Here is a 23289-nt window from a genome sequence, read left to right on the forward strand (position 1 = left end):
CGAGATCTCAAAACCAATCTCTGCCCCTCCGGTCGTTTTGCTCCGGAATGCCAATCACGCACATCGGGCGTGCTTCTTGAACCCTGATGAAGCCAGCATTCAGGGTCCCTCAACCACTAGCATCATCGGTTGACAGACGGATGCGTTTACAAGCAGACAATAACTTCCATCGCGCGCCCCATTGACGTCACAAATCCTAGCCGAGCTACCTTGGCCAAATGAATCCAGTGTCTCTCGGTCTCTCTCTATAAGGTGAAATAACTCTTATAGAGCTCAGCAAAGTCGATGAAAATGATGACAATATTCGATCCGATATTGTGGTTGATTGTACCTTTGGCTACAGCGACGTTCATCTTTCACGCTGTGGATGGATGGATGACATGGACACCAAGCCTTGACAGGGGCTTTTAGGGATCTGTCTAGGATAATGAGCTATCGCTTGTAAATGACAGGCCCCATTTGTGCATGCCATTTCTTCTCTCCAATTCTAATGACGCAACTGATCGGACCAGGCCGAGAGATCTTGGTCTGAGCAACCTACGAGCACGATCTTGATGAACTGCTGGCGGAACATTTGCAACGGGAGTGCCTTCAACATCCAAAACGGGCCATGGGATGGAGACAGACCTCGCTTTAGGGTCGAACACTCACTTATCAAAAACCTCCGGGGAGTAGATACTAGGTAGGTAGCTGGGCCAAAGCCAGGCTCCGTTAAGCATCCAAGATTGCCGTTTCATAACGAACGGGGAATAATCTTGATTTCGGATTGCAAGGCCACAACAGAGTTTCAAAGCCGGCCTAATGAAGCAGTCGGAGATCGAAGTGCTTCCAGAATAATGACTAGACTGGCTCGAATGGGTATGCACCGGCTGTGCTCGATCACAAAAACTAGGAAGGCATAAAAAGTACGCAGATGACCGCAGGATTGGCTGTGTCAGGCAAGTTCCTTGGTTTACTGAATTTAAAAAATAAAATAAAAACAGCAACAAGGGTCCTGTCTATCTGATCGGCGGGGCGAAAACGAATCGCGGCAGCATTGAGGCGCATCGGCTTCCACTGAGTGCGATCGAGCATCGAAGGGGATCGGGTCAACGATGCTCAGTTGAGATCTGAAGTCAGGAGGGGGATCGGTCCCTTTTGAATTCTTAGGCGGTGCCCTGCGTGGAGTGTGCATGGTCGGATGCCCTGGCAGGCCAGCCTCATCGGTCCCGTCCGCGTGGCTCTCGAGGGTCCCGCCGCCTCAGCGACCGAGGGGCTTGAGACCAAATATCAAGGGTTTTCAGGGAGTTAGGGAGGCGAGGGGAGGGGCGTGAAGACGTGGCGCCGGAGAAGAGGGCCCGTACTGTAGAGTACATACGAGGGCGATCAATCTAAACCCAGCGATCATCCATTATCTTCTACATATGTGTATGTGTGGAATTGCCCAATGACAAGGTCTATCTTGCCTGCCTTGGGCAAGGCACGTCTCCCGAGCTTTAGATAGAGGTCTAGGTGAGGAGTGAAGCACACATGGGCGAGCGGAGCAGGCATCATCAGCAAACAATACTTAGTCTACCTGGTTAGTGTTGCTAAGATGACCTGGTGGTTTAGGGGACCTCGTCTGTGACGCACCGCTGAGCCATGATGCGATTCCGATACTTCTGCTCGGGACGCCTAGGACCACATTGACCAATGATGTAACCAGGTCGACGACACCCTCGTTCCTTTGGGGTAGATTGTCAGGCACAAGCGGCAACCAGCCGTACGCCAAACCAGTCAGCCGGAGCCAAGCAGCTGTCCCAGACTCTCACCAGCCAGTGGGAGCGAGTCCGGCCACGACGGGGATTTGCTTGGTCGTTGGCGATCCTCGTCGTCTACCAACCTAAAGCAGGCTAATGAGGTAAAGTAAGGTATAAAAAAAAAAAGGCAAGACCTTCAAAGATATTGCCGAAATCTCTCGGGTATCATTTTATTCTTCAATCTTCTCTGGGTCATGTCATGCGTGCCAGGCTATCACCGCCTTTCCTTTTGTACGGCATCAACTTCGATATGTTTCCACCACTTACATGCCAATCCACACAATGTTACATTCTCCTTAATGGGGCCTTTTACTATGTTGTAACTTTTAATCTTTTTTTATCTTAGCAACTCGGTGGTGGTGCAGGTGGTTCTTATCCTCTGTCGGTCGAAGGATTTAGAGCTACCTATGTACTCCGTAAACTCGTTCACGATAGGTAGTAGAGTTTACTGACTGATCCTTGTATTTTCTCCACTCCGTGTTGCTTTTGATGTTGACATGGTGAAATGATGATGTATGTTTTCCATAATGTCTACAGATAGATAGATACATGAGATACTCAGGAAGCGATAGGATAATATGTCGGCATGTAATCATAATGTCTTCTCGCACGAAACGTCAATATGAACCGCGCAATGCAACTGTTTCTGTTCGTTGAGCATCTTCTCGGCTAACGTAGACCCACAACATGGTATGCGTTTACTCTCCTTTACAAGGTAGTCTACCACTCTGACTTAACCCCCGCGCCTTTCTTCCTGATGTGTATGGTAGCGTCGCCTTTTTCATATTGATAAAGCCCAGGCTGTTGTATATACACATCAACCTTCCTTGCGTCACCATGCCACATCGATGGTCGCTTGGAAACAAGGAAAGGAACACTCGATCAACCAAGCCGACGTTGAGGGTGCGCCATGCCAACTTTGCTCGTCTGTTCCAATGTATGGCATTGTAGCAGCTGGGGGAGCCATGGGTCGTAAGGAGAGCACTGAGACAAATTCCTCATATCTCGATATCCTGAAACAGGTGCTTCTGGCGGTGTGCCGGTATCGTATCCTTGTCGAAACAAGAACAACCAAGATACAGTACTCCGTACTACGCATAAACTGCACAGTTACCCTGTAACTGTGGCTGTGGCAGCGACTTGGTAGGCAACCTGGAACTTGTTTTAAACCTCAGCCTGAACAGCGAAAAACGGCCGCGCCATGTCAACGTACGTACGTACGCCCGGAATCTAGGAACATGACCCTAGTGTAACTACGGAAGAGAGCACAAAGGGCCTCTCGTGATGCGACGTGGAATCCTTTCAGTCAGAGAAAGGACCAATATGCTACGACCATGTTTCCCGTTTGACAGGTCACGTTGATGGTAACTTTGCTGATCACTGTCGATCGATCGAGATTTGTGATTCATATTTTTCCTTGGTCAGCCCGTTTTTGGACTAAACACCCTGGTGCCCGTGTCAACTACCTCGACCAAGTACTGGCCTGTAGGGAGTATTGTACGGCAAACTTGAGTCTAACGACTTTGCCTTAGTTTCGAGCTTTTATCCATGCTGGTTTCTCAACATTACGGTCTCATGTTTAATCACATTCCGGATCAAGGACAGCATGTCGTAACCAGTCAGACCCATTCGATACCACCAGAGATAGAGAGAGCTAATTACATATTTTCCCATGCTACTCCGCTCATGGCATTCACAGATCCTCTCCCTGAAACGCCGTTTTCGCCAAATACCTACCCGAATGAAATGCCCGTCCGTTTCTTACCATACACTCCTCAACTTATTCCTCGCCGACCGTCGTAGTTGGTAGCACCATAACAATTTCTGCGCGCGGGGTCGCTACAGGACCGGTTCCCTGAACCGCAAGTTGTTGTAATACATGATCATCATGATCACCATCGGCGATGATCACTATGATGCAAATGCTCGCTTTCCCATGACAACACTGAACTTTCCCATGACAACCCAGCCACACAGTGACCCCTAAAGTACCAAGTTGACGTGGTGTAGGAATGATGTTGAGGCCATAATTATTTTGATGCTGATGCACCCGTTTTGGTTGACCCTGTATCGACGCGTTTGGCTGCTGGGAGCGCCGGCACCTTGAAAACGCTTCCACTCGACGACCCTCCGACCTGTGTGAAGCTGCCGCCCTTGAACCAGCGGTCCTCCTCGGCCTTGCGCTTCTTGCTGAGCTCTGCCTGCATCTTGGGGTCAACAAGCTCCAGACCTTGGACGGGCGTGAATGACAAAGACGATGCTGTGCCGGTTGCTGAACCGATGGTGCTGCCAACTCCCGAGGCTCGTAAGCCGCGCCCTCGTAGATCAATGTTCGATGCTTGGCCAAAACCACCGATAGACGACGCAGCACCACCCACGGTGCTGTTTCCGCCCCAGCCCTTGCTTTTGGCACTGAGCTTTGCGCGTGTGCGCTGGTCGATCTGCGTACTGCGAATGCGGCCGTCGTTGGACTGACCAATCATTCCCATACCAACAGTTGACTCGCCAGTGCCGTATCCAACCTCCCTCTCCTCTTTGCCAAATGCCATACGGTTTTGCTGCTTGCGAAGATCAGTCATAGCGAGAGCCTCCTTAGCCTTGCGAGCGCGTCGTCCACCTCGCTTGCGGGATGGCTTATCGTCTGGCACAGGGAGCGCACGCTGTCCTTTGTTGGGAGGTGGCTCTGTCAGTTTCTCAAGACGCTCAAGACATGCTGACTTGAGCTCCTCTCCTGTGGATCCATCAGGACTGGAGTGTGTACGATCAACCCGGGCAGCCAGAACTAGCTTGGCCGACACGATTCTCAAGGCTTGTTTTTTCAAGTCGGTGGGAATGCCTCGGATCATCTCCGAGTTGTAAAGGTAGCCCTGCTGCCGAACACCTATGTTCGTAGCAAGCCCCGAGTGCTTCTTCTTGGATCCCCAAGAGGCGATGTTGCAAGCAGGCGTCTTGGAGAGACCTGTCAGGCCCCCTGCCGCGTTGAGGAGTTGGGCGGCCGTAAGAGAACCAACGAGGGCTGTCAGGTTTGGCGCAAAAATGTTCATGCGCGACTGCACGTACTCGGCGAGAGTCTGCTTGGCCTTGTTGAGGGCAATAACCATATCGCATGCCTTGTAAACGCGCTCAAGCTCTTCGGGTGTCATCTCGTGGCCCTTTGATGTGGTGGCCTCCACCGTCACTATCATGAGTGACGGCCCATCAAGGACGGACTTGAGTGTTATTCCAAGCGGGTTGTCAGTCGAAGTCTGCAGGGCCTTGATACTCTCCGAGTCCAACGGACCATTTCCGATGATGGCAACGACCTTGGCATATTCGATTGGCGTCGTGACAAGTCGCTCGAGCTCGGGAAACCTCGTCGAGTAGTGGTCGCGAATGAACTTATGAACGAGGACAACCTCGCCATCGATCTGGGTCGAAAGGCTGTTGGACTGCGTCAGAAGATGATACTCGGGATGATCTTCGATGTTTCCGACGTTGGTATTCTGCGTCGCGGCTTGCGATCGGTAATGTGCGATTCTCTGTAGCGTCCGAGGCAATACGTCAGGGCTATCCGTCAAAAGAACAGATGTAAACGAATCGTCCATCAAGATGCGACCGTTGATGCGGCTCGGTTTGAAGGGGGCAGTACTAACCTCGAGAACTGGTTCAAGCGTCTGCATGAGGTTGGCAACGCTTCTAACATCCTTTACTCCTCCAAGCTGCATCTTCTCGACCTTTACTTTTGTTGCTTCGGAGTCTTCTCTGTCGTTCATTCCCTCATCCGAATCTTCATCGTACCTCGTCTCCGCGTCGCCATCCAACTGCATGGCGTCACGGTTGCCGGTTGCCTCTTCATCCTTGATGAGGCCATCGTTGAGTTCTTCTTCGGCCTCATCGCCTGAGCTCCCAAAATCGTTGAGGAGATCGTCTGCGACAGTCGACATGGTGGCGTCGTGTGTAGGAGGGATGCTATGAATGAGCAAAGGTGATTGTCGCGAAATACTTAGGTTAGGTTGTGGAGTAGGTAATTTGTCTTGACTAGGTATAAATACTTTTACTTGTAGGCTGCGAGGCTACTGAGCGCCACACAAATAAAATGGGGCTCTCGATCAAATCGAATCATAATTGGCTGGCTTCCCACACACTTTTGCGCCTTGCTCTGTCGCGTCGCTGTTGACTTTCAACTGTATTTCATCACCTTAAATCTCCTTTTCATCTAAATCTTGTCACAGCAAAAATAATCACCATCATCAACTTGAGCCCTCAAAACTTGGTGATTGTACGATGGAGTCGTCCAGAGGGCCACCGAGGGTGAAGAACAAGGCCGCCGCGCCTGTTCAAATCAGCGCCGAACAGCTTTTAAGAGAAGCTGTTGACCGTCAAGAAGTCGGAGTGCAGGCCCCCACTCAACGATTTGCTGATTTGGAAGAGCTTCACGAGTTTCAAGGACGGAAGAGAAAAGAGTTTGAGGACTATGTGCGACGCAATCGACTCAACCTCAACAACTGGTTGCGATATGCTCAGTGGGAGTTGGAGCAGAAGGAATTTGCCCGCGCCCGGTCCGTCTTTGAGCGCGCACTCGACGCACACCCCAACAATGTTCAGCTATGGATTCGGTACATCGAGTCGGAGATGAAGGCGAGGAACATCAACCATGCGCGAAACCTCCTGGATCGTGCCGTCGCTCGCTTGCCGCGCGTTGACAAGCTCTGGTACAAATATGTCTACATGGAGGAGATGCTGGGCAACATTCCCGGAACGCGGCAAGTGTTTGATCGATGGATGCAATGGCAGCCAGATGAGGCGGCATGGAGCTCGTATATAAAGCTTGAGAAGCGGTACGGCGAATTCGAGCGAGCAAGAGAAATCTTTCGGACCTTTACCATGATTCACCCTGAGCCCCGGAATTGGATCAAGTGGGCCAAGTTTGAGGAGGAGTTCGGTACTAGCGACCAAGTGCGGGAAGTCTTTGGGGAGGCCGTGGAGGCATTGGGAGATGACTTTGTCGATGAGAAGTTGTTTATCGCCTATGCTCGTTTCGAAGCCAAGCTAAAAGAGTACGAGCGCGCTCGTGCGATATACAAGTATGCCCTGGACCGACTACCAAGATCGAGGTCAATGATTTTGCACAAGGCATACACAACATTCGAGAAACAATTTGGCGACAAGGACGGGGTGGAAGATGTTGTGCTATCCAAGAGGAGAGTATATTACGAGGAGCTTATCAAAGAGAACCCAAAGAACTACGACGCCTGGTTCGACTACGCAAAGCTCGAAGAGACTTCACAGGACTCTGACAGAATTCGAGATATATACGAGAGAGCTGTTGCTCAGGTTCCACCAACGATGGAGAAGCGGCACTGGAGGCGATACATCTATCTTTGGATCTTCTACGCTATATGGGAAGAGATGGAGGGACAGGATGTTGAACGGACACGGCAGATTTACAATACGTGCTTGGGTCTGATCCCACATAAGAGGTTCACGTTTGCTAAAATCTGGCTCATGGCGGCGCATTTCGAAATCAGACAGGGTGAACTTACCGCAGCGCGAAAGCTTCTTGGACGTGCGATTGGCATGTGCCCAAAGGACAAGATCTTCAACGGCTACGTTGACCTTGAACGCAAACTGTTCGAGTTCGTGCGGTGTCGCACTCTGTATGAGAAGCACATCGAATATAACCCAGCAAATTGTCAGACATGGATCAAGTTTGCTGAACTTGAGCGTGGTCTGGATGATCTGGACCGTACACGCGCCATCTTCGAGCTTGCTGTCCAGCAGCAACAGCTTGACATGCCTGAGCTTCTATGGAAGGCGTACATCGATTTCGAGGAGGAAGAAGGTGAATACGAGCGGACGCGAGATCTCTACGAGCGCCTACTTGAAAAGACGGACCACGTCAAGGTCTGGATTAGTTACGCGCACTTTGAGATCAACATTCCAGAAGATGAGGAGGAGGAGGGTGATGAGGAACAGCCAGTCAGCGAAGAGGCCAAGGAGCGAGCACGCAAGGTATTCAAGCGAGCACACAGGAGTATGCGAGACCGAGATCTCAAGGAAGAGTGTGTTTCGCTACTCAACGCCTGGTTATCATTCGAGCGCACACACGGCTCAGTGGAGGACGTGGAGGCTGTGCAGAAACAAATGCCACGCAAGACGAAGCGCCGAAGAAAGCTCGACGACGACTCGTGGGAGGAATACATCGACTATGTCTTCCCTGCCGATGACAAGCAGGCTGCCGACGTGTCCAATCTCCTGGCCATGGCGCAGAGCTGGAAACAACAGGCGGGTGGAGGTCTTGGTGCATGAGATTGAGCCTGAGTATGAGCATTTGGCCACCAAAGCTGGTCTATAGTGCTGTGTCCTATAGAGAGCAATGAGCATTTATCACGATATCAACTGTGGCGTCAGTTCTTGTATCCAATCGCAAGAATATGCACCACCACACAACAAAGGACTGCATGATGTTAGGGGCCAGAAGCCTCTTGTCCTTGCGTAAAAGCGATTAACTTGTCTCCTCTACTTCCACTTGGCTTCGGCTGCATACCTTGAAACCACATCGTGATCAAACGACGTCAGCTGTTTGGCCGAGCTGTCAGTGAAGTGGACACTTGATAAGTGACGTCATGGCTTGATGACGTTACAGAGCTGGGCCTCAGATCCGTTAGAAACAAGAATCCGCGTGGATAGAATCTGCACACTACTAAGATAATTCGGCCAGGGTGTTCTGTAAGCATGGTGGGGTTTATTGGAGTACGCCCAGGATATCAAACGATGAGCGACAGGTACAGAGCAGTGATTTGGAAGACTGTAGTGAGATCAAGGGAGAACAACCCGTTTTCTACTTTTGTCCACACCTAATTGTTGAAGCCGCTGTCATTCACATCACCTAGGTAGTCACAGCCGAACATCGTTTCATCAACACCAAAGACGTAACAGATTTTATTATAAGCCAGAGTTGTTCGTTATAGGTCATGATTCGTCAAGGTATTCTGGGGGCCGGTAAATCGACCCCCAAGAACCTCCCTCACCTGCTGTCCAGCATAACAAGCTATTCATCCAAATATCCAACATGGCAAAAGGAGAAGAAAATAAAATAAGCACATCGTGCCACCCACATACATCTTTTCGTATGCCCATATCCCGTTGACTTTAGAGGCGTCTTGCCATCTTCACCCAAGCCCATTCCTGATTTCTTGTCGCACTTGGTCCAATCGCCGAGTCTTGATCTGCAAGACCCCCCGTCTTTCCAAAAAGCCGTTCTTCCCGAGACCGCCTACCCGTGTTCCCACCACTTCATCATCGTGCATGTAGTGATTTGTTAACACCACATTTGCTTCTCGATCCTTTCTTACCGCCCCTCTCTCTTCCCATCTCGTTGGGTCAACTCGTGCCACTCTCGCTTGCTTCCCCGTTTTCAGTCCTCTACTAGACCCTACCCCATTCATCAACTTTAACAGAAGAGAGCAGCTCATTGTTGGACAGATATGCACGTATGTGCCGTTGTGCCGAGATATAGTTTCGTTTTTGCTTCTGTGCCTGCAAGGATCGGGCCACTGGCTTAGTATCGGCGATGGTCTATTTTAATCATCGTCGTTAGTCTTCGTCTTCAACACACATGTGAAACAAACGTGGGGAGAGGTTGCGGGGAGAAAGCAAATCTGCTTCATCTATCTGATGCAGAGGAATTTCAGCAAAACGAACGCCAGCCACACCCACGCAGCGCAACAAGCCATATTCACACCGTTTCCTTCTCTTTCCAGTCTTTCCATTCCTTTCTTGGGGTTCTTCATTGCCATGTGTCCAAACGAAAAACCCTGTTTGATTGGCTCAAGTTTCTCATGAGCCAAATAAGTCGTCTCGTCATAAGTCATGATTTAAGATGTTTGGGGGGATAGGTGAGTAAGCGTGGATGCCGCCCAACACCCCGTGGGGCTCTTAGAAAGGAGATGGCAGACCGTTGGGGTTCCTCCTGTAAGTGTTTGCACCATACGGCTCTGCTGGGAAGGTGTTGCCTCTGTAAGGTTTGCCTCCGTAGTCTTGAGGGTCAAAGTATTCATACTCGATATCCGAGTCGTACCCATCCCGTCGAGACGAAGGAGCCCAACTGTCTGCTCTTCTTCTACCGTCACCCATTGACTGTTGTCGCAAGCGCCTTTGCACTCGCTTCTCATGACGGCGAGCCTTCTCTTGTTGGAAAGTTTTGCACTCGTGTGTCAATTCTTTGGCTTCCTTCATCTCGGAAATGGCTCCCTTGATGCCCATAGCAGCAATACCGACTGATGCGGCGTCTTGCATGATTGCTTTGGTCTTGAGCTTTTTGGCTTCCATCTCACTCAACCGTCCTTCCTTGACTGCTTTATGCCGTGCGTTTCTCTTTTCCATGCTAGAATACACCTCGTGCGCTGCGTGTATAGTGGCCACTGCTGCTAAACCTGTGGTGATAAGTTGCTTACCTCTCATTTTCTTCGCCCGCTTCTCATCCTCATCAGAATCCCCTAGGTCTGATGACGAAGAGGAATAATCGGAACGCCCTCCTCGTCTTCTCTCTCGGGGCTTACTCTTGTATGATCTATCATCATCGTAATAATCTCGATTGCTGCCATATCGGCGGTCATCGTACATATCGTCCGAGTATCGGCGGGAACGGTTGCCACCGCGGTCGCTAAAGTCATCTTGGTCGCGCCGGTGGTAGTCATCAGCGGCGGCAGCGCCAGCACCAGCACCAGCTCCAAGGCCTAGTTTGGCCAAGCCGTTGCGAGCTTTGTCAACAACACTACGGCTGCGGCTTCGCTGACGGCGCCTGTCTGGGGATGGACTGTACGAGGCACTTCGTCCCCTACGGCTCCTGGATCGCGATCGAGATCGATCAAGAACCTTCTTTGCACCCAGGGCACCCAGGCCAGCGGTCGCAAGAGCGGCAAGACCGCTTGCGCCTCCACTGCCACCACCCTGAGACTTGGAGCGGGCTCGCGAGCGAGAGCGGCTGCGGCCAGTCTTGCGATCCTCCTCAATATCATTTCTCGAACCACGAATTAGGCGGTTACCGACTAAGCCACCAATCACGGACTCGGCCAAGCCCAACTTTCCTCCCTTGTCATCAGTTGCGGTGTCGACAGCAGCAGCACCTGCAGCGGCGGTGAGAATGCGCTTCGTCTTTTCGCCCTTCCAGCCGCCAGGCTCCTTGGCAACACGAAAGGCCTCTGTGGCACCGGCAAGGAGGGAAGCCATAGCTGCCTTTTGAATCTTGTTGGCGCCGCTGCCACCACCAGCGTGAGAACGAGATCTTTCGCTGGAGGGACTACCTCCCCGGCGACTCCTGGTATCGTCTCCGCCGCCGCCAGTGAGACTCTTGACAGCAGCACCGAGACCTGTGGCTGCGATAGCGCTTTCGAGGAAGTTCTTGTGTCCCTTCTTCTCCCTTGGACTTTCGTCCTCATCAGAGTAGTAATCACTATAATAACCGTCGCGGCCGCGTTGAAGAATCATGTTGGCCTTTTGATCCTTCTTGGCCTGCTGCTTGTTGTAGAATTGTGCACCCTGGTAGGCAGCCAAGGCACCGACTCCAGCAAGAGCTGCAGTTGACAGAGGATTGCGTTGGACTTCAGTGCGCTCCTCCTTGGCTTCGCGGCGATCGTACAGTTCCTTACCACCCGCCAAAAGGGCGGCACCGGCGACGGCAGCAATGATCTTCTCATTCTTGGACATTCCCTTCGGTTTGTGCTTGCGCTCGCGGTCGCGCTCCTCATCTTCGTAGTAAGGGCTGGAGTGACCTCGGTGGGAACGACGGTCATAGTCGCGATCGCGAGGGTCGTAGCCTCGGCGATACTCATATTCTTCCTCGTAGTAGTTTGGGCCGGCGGATCGGGCCCTGCGAATATCACGGGTACCAGGAGGGGGAAATTCCCGTCTGACCTCTTCTATCGATAGATCGCTGTCCTCGCGTCCGCGAGGAACGATCTCCCGATGAGTCTTTGAGTTAAAGGAATCTCGAGGGTCGAGATAGCGGGGGTCTTCTCGACGCTCCTCTCGCACATAGCGGCGAGAGTAATCCCGATCGTACGGGTCGTAGTTTGACATGAGGATTTTGTGCGGTTTATGTCGCTACTACGTTATGCAGTGGTGTATTGGTTGACGGTGTTTGTGGTTGAAAGTGGCTTTATAGTGATGATAAGCGATGATGTTAAAATACCGAGTTAACGGGTTCTGTCGATGTAAAGAGGAAAAGGACGAGGATGTGGCGGGAGGGATAAGTGAAAGGAAAGCGGCAAGAGGAACCTAGCCACAACCCAGCCAAGCAAAAACAGGGTCTTTTGATGCTGCAACAAGGGGAGTAACGTGCTAGGTAGGTAGGTAGTTGCGCGGTTAGTAGGTACCCTACCTAAGATTAATGAAGTGGGTTACCGTGAGTCTTGTCGACAAGTATACATAGAGTGTTAATAGTGGGCAGCACTGAACCTGTTTGACGTTGGTTGGGTGGATGGGACTGTACGGGTTGGGATGGGCATCAATCAGTACCTAGGAACCTAGGACACGGAAGGCAGCAACAGAAACCATGCGTTCCCTGCTGACTTGTGATAGACCGTTGACGAGATTCATCAGAGACAGTTATGGTTAGACTACCTAATCTTAGGCTGTTCAGAAGCTTAGGCTTCATGTTAAGTTTTACTATAATGAGAAGACTGTTCTGCTTAACAACTAAGACTCTCCTCATAGCTTTCAACCGTACAAGCGGGGCGAAACAAACGACGTAATGAGGAGGGGTATACCTCAACTTGGGCACACAACGCTGACGCTATTCGACAGGGGTCGCGGCCTTGTAAGGCCCACTAGAGGCTCTTGGGCGTGCTGGGCACTGGGGCAGCGGCACTTGATACCCAGCTGGGCACCGGCTGGGCGTCCACAGCACAGCCTGGCTTCGTTCTTCGGTTCGCCTTGCGCCACAGTTATCATGCAATTATTTCCACTTTGCAACATCTCAGCGCCCGGCAACACCGAGGACGAGACAATGTATATTCGATTGAAAGAACAGCTCCGGAGATAAAATCAAAGCCGGCTCTGCTCCGCTCCTTTGGGGAAGTCAATATTGATCTTTGACCAGGTCGACGGGCGCGCCCCGTGTCTTCATCCGTGGGTCAAGCTTGTCGATTCGACGTAGGCATTGTTCAGAGTGAGGCTCTCTGCCAAACACTCCGACCTTGGTAATTGGCTCCTAAAACTAGGATATACCTTCCCCAGATCTCACTTCAAGCAGCAAAGATCGTCTCAATCTTTGTGAAGTGAGGCTCAGAAGTCGCTCCTCGAAGGGATACCCTAGGTTCGTGCTACCTCGGAAACCTGCATATTCGATGCGGTGCTTGTCCTCGAACCCATTTCGCCACTCTGGTGAGTTGTTCTTTTCTAGAAACTCTTGTCACCTTGTGAAACCTGAACTAAACTCAACGGCTGAGCGTAAGACAAGCCGGGCGGGAGTTTAGGCCAACCAATCGCCGCTTTTCTTTCAGCCCGTCCCGTGTCTCTGTCTCTGTTTAACTTTGACTTTTGACTTGACATGACACTTGAGACACAACATGTGACGCAACAGACGATACTAGGATGCCTGCTGATGAGAGTTCATGACCAGCTTAGCTGTGTCCTTGTTGCATCAGCCACAACACATCAACTGCCAATGGTGGCTTATCAAAGTTCATCACCAGATCCAGATTTCGCTGGTTGCCATGCCCACTGTTGAGGGCCTGTCTGTTACGAACGGCGTCCTTGTTACTGTATAAAAACCGCGTTGGGCCCTGTAAACTCGACCTGGTAGGCTGGGCCGCTTGAACACCACGCCTTTTGCATTTCAGATGACTCGCCATTTGGTACATAATATCAGATTAACCTGCCTGTGTTTCATATGCCTGTTCACCTATGTTACTACTGACGTAGTGACAGCTCACATTGGAAGTCAACAGGCGAGCTTCTTTCCTGTCATTTTTGAGATGCTGGATCACATTCGGATTCAGTGACCAGAGTAAAATACACCTACTAGGTAGGAAACTGATGCGAAAGCGCTAGATCTTAAGTAAACCATATAACAGATTCCGTAGTAATGTCCTCGACGATAAACAAAGTTGAGTCTAAAATAACCTTATATGGATCAGAACCAAACCATTACATCCTGTTGTAATGGACCCAAAACTCCAGATGGCTGGAAGAAAACCCAGACATATAGCACTTTTGGTCACTCCATTACATATTATTGATAATATACAAGTTCCGCAGGTCCAAATCCCCTAGATTTTGTCATTTTCACGCATCCTCGGGACGCTTGCTCTGTGCTGGTTCATCCATATCACCTGTGTGCTGAGTCTCTTCAGCTTGAACACCATAGTCAGTAGGATCGGCTTCCTCGTCCATCTTCTCCATTTGACCAGGCTCGACAAGCGCATATTTGCTCTTTCTCCGGATACGAGCCCCGTACCAGAAGAAAACAAATGGGATCAGTGCCAGAAGAGTCGCAACTCCGCCGATGAGAGAACCTCCACCACCTACACCAAGAGCAGTGAACATCTGGGCCGTGAATAGAGGAGCGGCAGCACTGCCAGCCGATCGAGCAACTGTGTTGGCAGCTATGACGGAGGCAGCGTATTGGGCGTATGTGTCGGTCAGATAGTTGATTATGGCAACGTAGACGAGCATTAGAGCGGCAGAGAGGAAAGTGCCCGCAAGAGTCGGGACGATCCAAGGAACAGCGCTGTTATGTATTAGTTACTTTTACTTGTGTAGAGAGATGGAAAGCTGAAGACTCACTTGTAGTTGGCCGACCATGCGAGCCAGAACATGGTGATAGGGAACGCAACACCTCCAAACATAGCCATGAGAAGCCGATCCTCGGGCAGCAGCGTCTTGCCAGCCGCATCCTTGCTTCGCCTCCGCTCACTGTCAACGAAGATGACTATGGCTCCCAAAACAGCCCCAACGACCTGGCCAAGGAGAGGGAGTTGCGAAACGCCAGCGTTCCAGCCCCTCATATCTCTGAATACAATAGGGTAGATGCTGAAGAGCATGAACTGAAGAGTGAATACGATACAAGTGTAGATAGAGCAGAGGAGAGAGATCAAGTCAAACATGAGGACCCAAGGTCGCGTGAGGGCCAGCTTGTAGACGTGGGCGAGTGAAGGCTTATCTTCTTCCCCCTCCATTACGACCTTTTCATAGCCAGCAATTCCAGATTTCCGGGCACGCTTTGCCTTTTTCGCCAGAATGGTCGGCGCATGCGTCTCGGGGATTAAGAACATGAGAAGAACCGTCAAAGCTCCGAGCCATAAGACGGAGTACATACCCCATCGCCAGTTCTTCTTAAGCTGAACGAAACCCGACACCACCGGCCCGAGTGATGGGCCAACCCAGGAAGCCAAGCTGAAGATTCCCGTGGCGTTTCCTCGCTCAATAGGGTCCCAGAGGTCGACCAAAACGCCCGGGGTGGTGCTCAGCGGCGCAGAGATAAAGACACCAGCCAAGAATCGACCCACGAGTAGTGATCCAAAGTTTGTAGGGAAAGCGCAGAGAAAGTTGAAGGCCATGTAGGCAAGAAAAGTGATGTAAAAGATCCACCGACGACCATAGAACTCAGAAAGTGGCGCAAAGACAAAGGGCCCGGCGCAGAAGCCGAGCAAAAACATTGTAGTTGTCAAGCTCGCAGCAACCTCTGATATCCCAAACTCTTCCATGACAGAGTCGATGCTGCCAGAAAATATGCTTGAGGCAAAGTTTCCGTTCATTGCGAGAAATACTGCGACACAGGTAATGGCCCATCTTCTCTTGAGGGACCAGTCTCGCGGGTTCTCGAGATCGTCAGGCGAGAAGTCGACATAGCCTTCTTCATTGAGATAAGGAGCTTCATGTCTTATGGTGCCAGTATGAGGCTTGAATGTCATGTAGGAAAGGGCTCTGCCCACTTGAGCGGTCATCCTGTAGCTTTGACGTTCTCGTGAATGGTTGGAAAGTGATGAGATTGGAGAATGTAGGTAGCCAAGGCGATATATGTCTGGGCCAGGTAACCATGGAGAGCTTGGGCACATGCCGTATTTATAAGCTCTCGGTCCCTACGCCTTCTTCAAGCATCATGATGAAATGTTTTGTTTTCCAACATACAATTTTCACCCTCAAGGAGAAGAATCTCCACCACGGTGCCCTTGGTTGAGTTAAGTTGACGTCAAGTTCTCCAAGTGAAGGTATACCGACCACAAGCACCGAGCCTTCTTCCCCAGATCGACCGGAGGTCAGCTCCGAATCTGAATTTCAGACTCCAGGTCGCGGCTGGTTTTCCCATCTCTATCCCCCCCCCCCCCGGACCGGTAATTATATCAGAGCTGAGTGTCGCCCCCCTCAGCCTTTTGGTTTCCCCAGACCCACAAGCAGTATATATCAGGCTCCTGAAATGACTGTAACTCGACGAGTTTTGCAGTTGAGGGGACGCGGAAAGTTTATGAACCACTCATAATGGCCATGTCATGACCATGCAGCAGTCCAAAGATGATTTCCCTGGCTATGGTAACGTGGGGAGGCCGAACATTTCCAACATGGCATAGCGGTCCGAGAAAGCATTGAAATTCAACCTTGTACATATGTAGATCCCTTGTGTACCTAAGTCAATATCCTGGGCCGGCCCCACGTGGAACATGTCACAGCATTCGGGGTCAATGACGAATCAGGCGGCTTGTATCGAGATTTAGAGCTGAAATTGGAAGATTCTCTCTGTCTCTGCATGGGGACGAGGACGTATTTTGGTGGCTACAGGATGAAAGTTCTTCAGCCATCACTTCCCACGAACAAACAAGGGGGAAGAGTCTGTCTCATCATTTATTGGTACATAGTAGGTTTCTCACTGTCAATGCGTTGGATGGCAATTTGTATCCATTTTCCCCTCTCTTCTCTGATCAGCTGTGGTCGGAGATTTCATTCCGCGCATGGCAAAGTCTCTATCGACGTCTTATTTGTTGCTTGACATTTAATCCAATGTCTTTGCCTTACCTCAGTGTCCAAAGCAAGGCACTCACTTACCAACTTAGACAATTTCCGCTTTCGAGGTGCTGTATCCCCATAAACTCATCGCGCAACAAGCTATAGGTACCTACTAAACTTGCTATTGCTGTCCCATTCGCTGCTCATGAAGCTGTCATGTTTTAAATTTTGCGACGCTTCCTTGATGTAATGGATGTAATGCTGCTATGGAGGCAATCTGCAGGTCTTGTTCAGCCATTTCCACTTTAGGTGTTTTCTGGGGACCCATGCTCCCCGCCGGGTTTGGCATTTCTGCAAGGCACCGCTGCCGTGTTGTTGATGCCCGGTTGATCCATAGGCCTGTGTGTCCGGACGATAGCTTCATTCCCTCCTCTAGGTAGGTAGTCACGATATATTCCGTCTCCCTCAGCACGACTTGGCACTGACTCACCCCAATCTCGGTCACCGGGGCCGGGGTTCCATAAATGCGGCTCATCCTTAAAAATGTCCGTTTGTGACATCTTCCCCGAACTTCACGATGGCCTCACCTTGCCGACAACGAATGGCAATTTTGCTTCATCTCGATATCTTCCGTGTAGTGCTTTAGGATATACAGAAAGGAGATCAGCGCACAATGACTCGCCGGACCAGAATCTCCGTGTGGGCAACGACAGGGACTCTCCATCCCTAGTAACAAGGCTCTTCTCCACCTTGTAGAATCATCCTCATGACAAAAGTGCCGCCCAGCGAGGTGTGAGCCGTGCAATTTAGCTACCCTAAAGTTGATAGATAACCCCTCAACCCCGCCAACATGATGAACTGTCTTGTCATGACAGCCAATATGATCCTTATAATTGAATGAATGAAAGGACAAGGGCAGAGAAAACATCCATGTTCATGCAATCAGAACTCGCACACATTGCAATAAGCCATTGCGCTTCCTACAGGATATAGTATTCTCATGGAAGCTCCCCTATGACCTACTATGCATTAGCAATTGGCAGAAATCGTGATAAACTTCCACTTATGATGGGCAGCAGCAATACAACAGCACACAGTAGATTTCAAGACTAGCAGAAGCCTGTTGTTTCTCGACATGATTTTTTCTTTCTTTTATAATGAAACTATGGTACAACTTTTGAAACTGGAATAAAAAACTCCATATTTTTAGCAAAGCTTGGAGAGTCCCCTCTAACATCAGAATCCATGAGTAAAATCAGAACCAAGTCCAAATTGAAACCATCCTTGAACCCCTTTCATATGCAGTCGAGAAAAAAAAAGATGCTGCAGTTCAGCTAAATGTCACCGTACGCCCATATGCTTTTCCATCCATGCCTTTTCTTTCATCCGGTATGACGATGATAACCCTTTTAAATATGCCGTCGTAATCGACCACCCCCGTGAGCATCCAGTGTGGCGGGTATAGCAATCATCCAGCAACACTTGCCGCTCACCTCCGTGACCTATCACTACAACTACCCAGCACCAGTCGCACCCCCTCGCACGTACTGCTGAGGTTCTGGCGCACTCCTTTCCAACCTGTAGTGTGCCTTCGCATTTCACAAAACCATCCTTGGAATACGCCCCAACAGAAACCAATACATCAGGCTGTTAAGCCAACCTTCATTCCGAGTTTTCCTCTCCAATGGTTATCGGCTTTTCATTATAGCCTCGTGCACCAGGGTGTCATATCTCTGTGACTCATGTACGTCGTTCTCTTCCTCCAACCAGTTCTGAAGGAGAAGACCTTAGGCATAGACCTCTTGTCGCCCCGTGGTGCACTTATAGCAATATAACGTACAACGCAAGCTACTATCAAGCACTCGCCAACCACCCGTTTGCTGTCTGGCCCAGAACAGTGGAGTGCTATATATGAACCCTTGGGTCATGCATACAGCCTGCTTCACTCAAGGCCTATGGACAAACGAGATCGCAATCGTAACACGTTTTGGCATGGTGAATATGAAGCTAGCTCCGGGCCACAGCATGAAAATCATAAACACTTATAAATCCGGGACGCGTCATTCGTATCGACCCAGACCGGGGAAGGAAAAAAAAAAAAAAAAGAAGAAACAACTCTCCCATATACGCCACTTTGCAAGCATGATAATGATAGAGATCTCTGCCACAGCCGGTACTCCATATCACCGGGGAGGCTACGATTGCGTCGTGTAAGCCTCCCCACTATGCACACCGTTGGTAAGCGGCGCAGTTTGTTCAGCATGACCATTGGTCAAAGCTTCAACGCTGGTGACTTGGACTTCACCCTGAGGGCCAACAAGGGGAATTGTCCCGGAAGGTGAGAAGTCGGGAACAGCCGCAGAAAGCTGGGTGTTGCCATTTGGAACAACCCCGTTTGCGTCATGAGGTGCGAATTGTTGGAGAGCATGGCCATGAGGATAAGCATGTGCGCCATACGGCATAGCAGCGATGTCGTCAAATTGGCCACCAGGGAAATGGTAGTGTCTGTTCTTGAAAGTGACGCTTGAAGGGCCAGCATTGCGGGCCAGCTCATCTCGATTTTCCATTGAATAAACGAAATGCTCCCAATTGTGTCGCCGACGTAGTCGCTCACACTCATCGTCGCCAACCACGTAGTCGACTTCAGTCGAATCCTCACAAGCAGCACGAATGATGTTCATGTCCACAGTCAGCTGCTTGATGCGCGAGAACGCGCTAATGAAGTGGAGGGGGACGAATCCCTGGGAATCCATGCGCTGTCGAAGGTACTCGTCTTTGCAGAGGTTCTCGATGGAGAAATAATATTCAATTTGAGTCTTGATCGTGAGGACGAGCAAGTTGTCAAATGGAAGGGAGTGGAAAGGGACTGCACCCATGGGCGCTGCCATAGAGTAATCGTAGGGCGAATATTGAGCTTGCACAACAGGCATACGAGATCCGCCGTTCGGCACTGATACACGGTGGAAGTTGTTAGCGCCATTGCGACCACGGCCTCGCTGAGAAGGAGGCGTAAACATGCCACCATGACCACCCTGTCGCAATGGGGGGCTATAACCCTGGGATCTGGCAGCGTTGGCGCCTTGGCCATGGAATCCGGATGCAGAAATAGCATGCTGAGACTGTGAATGGCCGTGATGAGCACCTCGTCCTCGGTAATTGCCTCGACCTCTCTCACTGCGGCCATCATGCCTATCTCGACTTTGGGAAATCTCCTATTCCAAAAGCAATCAGTATAAGTCTCATACAATAGAAACACTTGCGCAATCTCAAGATAGCTGTGCTCCACAGGGGCATCATCGTATTACTCACCGAAGACTGGGCCGTCGTATCTTTGGCCTTCTCGGAGCCAGTGCTGGCAGGGGCCTTCTTCTGACCGTTAACACCATCCACTGCTCCGCGTTTGACGGCTGCCATTTGTGATGCGGCATTGTTGGTGTTGTCTTTAGGCTTGGTGTCGTTGGTCTTGTTGGCGGGCGCGGTAGAAGCGGTTTTATCCGCTACACCGTTGGCCATGCTTCGAGGAGCGGCATCTCGATTACTACGAGCGCCACCCCGTGGCTTAGAGCTACGCATTTGAGGAAGCTGGGTTTCGAAGCTGACTGTGGGGACATAGTCCATAGCCACCCATTTCTGTCGGGGCTTTGACGCGCTGCCATCTTCTTGACTGTCCTTATCAGAGCGGTCTGATTTCTCGGGTGTCTTGTCTGCGCTCTTCTTCTTGCTATCCTCCTTAATAGCCGTGATTGCAGTTTCAGGAGTTGGCCATGCTGTAGAATCCTCGACGGATGGGGGAGCCTCATTCTTACCATCCTTCTCATGTATCCGTGACCCCCGGGGGCCATTGCGTTCCGGCCGCGCAGTGCCGGCCGGCTTTTGCTGAGTCTTGATGCCATTTGTATATGGTGTTGTAGCAGATTCCTCAGTCTTCTTCTCATCCCGAGATGAAGTGCCATTCACTGTAGCTTCCGCAGGTGTGGGAGCAGGTTTGACAGACTTGGCCTGCTGGGCCTCCTTTCGCTTATGCCAGATGTTGACGCTGGGGATAGGTGCTTCTGAGAGCTCGACCTTGGGGGCCTCAGTGACCGCCTCCTGCTCCTTTTCTGTCGTCTGATTACTGGGTTGCTTCTCAGAAGTCTTGCCCTTCTTATTTCGCCTAGCCTTTCGGGAGTCCTGCTCGTCTACAGACCGGGCAGTAGTGTTTGATGAACCTGGTGTCTTCTCATTTCGTCGCCACGGGCGCTCTAGCCTTCCAGAATCATCTTCGCGTCTCGAGTCTGTTCGTCTGCTTTGTGTCGACTCGGAGCGGGCATCGCTCTCGGATCCAGGTATACTCTCGAGGCCTTGCTTGTCAGAGAAGGCAGCGCGATGCTCCGTGGTCTCAGGAGCTTCAGAGCCGGCGTGCTCAGTAGCAGCAATCGACTTCACGTCGGTTGCGGGAGCCGGAACATCATCATCGGCAATGGATGCCTGCGTGTCCTGGGGTGGAGCAGCAGTATCGGCGACAGCTGTAGGATTCGAAGCAGGGGCAGTGCCCTGACCCTTTGCAGCTTGTGCGTAGGAAAATGTCGACTGAGTGGCCATTTCGTTGGACTCAACGATGGCGGATGGACTCATTTCAGGTTGAGCCTCGTAGGACAGGCTTGCCGTCTTAAACTGGTAGGAAAGTTCCGAGCTGAAGGTGCCAAAATCACCTTGGTCGCAATAGAAGAAAAAATCAACGTATTGCTCAGGGACCGAAAACCCCAGGATGTCTCTCAACCCCTTCTACGCAAGGAGAGAGGCAAAGCACCTATGTGCGATACAGTGACTATCTGTGGACCTCTAAATAATGAGGGCGCAGGGATATGAGATTCTTGGACAACGAGTCGAAATTTGGGGATGCGTATCGAGTACGAGGGTGTAAAACCGAGTCAGTTGTCCGTTGAGCCGAGGTCTTCAGGCCAAAAAGGATGACCAGTCAATCGGTTGGATTGTGGGCGAAAGCTGTGGCAGATGTTTCTGATGGAAAGAGGGAAGGATTTTACGATGTCGCAGAGGCGTTTATTGAATCGAAAAATGGTAGCCTAGCGACTAAGTTTCGACGAAGGGAGGCAACAGAGGGGGGAAAAAGTAAGATTGGTGCGAACAGTAGGTAATTTTGAGGCAGTAAACCCAAAAATGTTTATGCTACTGTCCTGCTTTGCCTGCTCTCGTAAATAGGAAACAAGAGCGTGTCGGACAAGAACGACGTGTCGATTGAATGAACTCGTAGCCTAGAGTCAGATACCAGAAACAAATCAGATCCGAGGCCGGTGTATTCGCTTGTTACGTTGCTTCGTCGCGAGGGTATCGAGAGAAAACGCAGAAGGCCAGGCGGCGGGGTGGTTTTGGTTATGATTGATGGGTGTAGAAATGATTCTAGAGGATAGGTAGGGGACGAAGGACGAGGGAGGAGGGGGGGAAGGATGAGGTAAAGAGACGTAGTATTCGTAAACCAATACAAACTGATCTTCAACGGCAACTCTTTTCTAGGTAAATTGAGTAGGCGAGAAGTTGTGGTTTACAGAAAGAGGGCACACGGATACCAGGGAATGAGAAAAAGAAGGCCGGAGGTTATTTTTTGCGTTGTGTGAATAATAAATTTTTTTCCTGCACTTCTTCCCCTCTCTCTGATCCGCAGGCGAGCGGTACCACAGAAATATACCGCGACTAAGTGATTTAGAAGGTACCGCTGCGCCGAGCGGGAATCCTTGGACCTTGGGAGATACCTAGACTTGGGAACGGGTCGGGTTGGAAGGATGGAGGGACATTCTTTTCCGCTCTAGGGATTTAAATTATTTTTTCTTCCCATGCGAGACGCCCATGAACCTATAGAGCGACACTTATGTTCGTTGTCATTTTTCCTCTCTTGTTTGATTTTGGCTCATTTATTTCTACGATACTGCATGTCCTCTACACTAATAACAGTTTGATTGTCAAACATCGAATACGGCGCTGTAACATCCAATCGTATTCTTCTTCCATGACTCGCATGTTTGTCATTGACTGATGGAGACGCATAGTAGGACTTACATCACTGATGTGCCTAACTATAATCAGTGAATGCATTGTTTAAGTACCTACCCCAAGTCAGCGATGGAGTTCTGCCCATCCACCGAGTAACAATACCTTGAGGGCCACTGTATCGCTGACTCGAGCCTTATTGATGAGAGCCCTGCAGCCGACGGCACTGAACACCATTGGATACCAAGCTGCTGCCTCGGGTTCATCTTTCAGTGGGATGCAGGGCAAGGCTTCTTTTTCTCGTTTGCGCTCCACTCTGGGTGCACCTCACTGCCAGAAGCCGCCGTCATCCATGGATGGACGTTATAGCACCCGAGACCCCGAAGAGGCCTGCAAACAAGGGCATGATAGATGCTACCTCTTCAGCCGGAGCCGGATGACCATGATAGGTGGAGTTGCGCGAATATAAATCGGCTTTTCTGAAGTACCTTTGTTTTACTGTACCCATGAGATCATTTACCTTTCGCTTTACGATGTTTGCTCTGTCGAGCGTGTTTTTGTTATCTTGTACCAGCTGCGTACACAGTGAGCTGGCCGTGCTATGGTT

The 23289-nt window shown here is 50.6% G+C and overlaps 5 protein-coding genes across 5 annotated transcripts; 1 reads left to right on the forward strand and 4 right to left on the reverse strand.

Moving 5' to 3' along the window:
• Positions 1-3808: 3808 nt before the first annotated feature.
• Positions 3809-5701, reverse strand: FPRO_00643 (uncharacterized protein; the record flags this gene model as incomplete). Its single annotated transcript, XM_031224148.1, has 2 exons — positions 3809-5296; positions 5411-5701. The coding sequence occupies 2 exons, from the start codon at positions 5699-5701 to the stop codon at positions 3809-3811; spliced, it is 1779 nt and encodes a 592-aa protein (XP_031075828.1).
• Positions 5702-6041: 340 nt separating this feature from the next.
• FPRO_00642 (putative crooked neck protein CGI-201 (short form)) lies at positions 6042-8066 on the forward strand (the record flags this gene model as incomplete). The annotated part of the gene is made up of 1 exon (XM_031224159.1): positions 6042-8066. One exon carries the CDS (start codon positions 6042-6044, stop codon positions 8064-8066), a length of 2025 nt encoding a protein of 674 aa, XP_031075829.1.
• Positions 8067-9695: 1629 nt separating this feature from the next.
• Positions 9696-11837, reverse strand: FPRO_00641 (uncharacterized protein; the record flags this gene model as incomplete). The annotated part of the gene is made up of 1 exon (XM_031224170.1): positions 9696-11837. The coding sequence occupies one exon, from the start codon at positions 11835-11837 to the stop codon at positions 9696-9698; it is 2142 nt and encodes a 713-aa protein (XP_031075830.1).
• A 2208-nt stretch (positions 11838-14045) lies between these two features.
• FPRO_00640 (uncharacterized protein) lies at positions 14046-15706 on the reverse strand (the record flags this gene model as incomplete). Its single annotated transcript, XM_031224181.1, has 2 exons — positions 14046-14490; positions 14547-15706. The coding sequence occupies 2 exons, from the start codon at positions 15704-15706 to the stop codon at positions 14046-14048; spliced, it is 1605 nt and encodes a 534-aa protein (XP_031075831.1).
• A 3189-nt stretch (positions 15707-18895) lies between these two features.
• FPRO_00639 (uncharacterized protein) lies at positions 18896-21314 on the reverse strand (the record flags this gene model as incomplete). Its single annotated transcript, XM_031224192.1, has 2 exons — positions 18896-19912; positions 20010-21314. The coding sequence occupies 2 exons, from the start codon at positions 21312-21314 to the stop codon at positions 18896-18898; spliced, it is 2322 nt and encodes a 773-aa protein (XP_031075832.1).
• Between the last annotated feature and the right edge of the window lie 1975 nt (positions 21315-23289).

The sequence above is a fragment of the Fusarium proliferatum genome (genome assembly GCF_900067095.1).
Source record: "Fusarium proliferatum ET1 genome assembly, contig: FPRO_scaffold001, whole genome shotgun sequence".
NCBI lineage: Eukaryota > Fungi > Ascomycota > Sordariomycetes > Hypocreales > Nectriaceae > Fusarium > Fusarium proliferatum.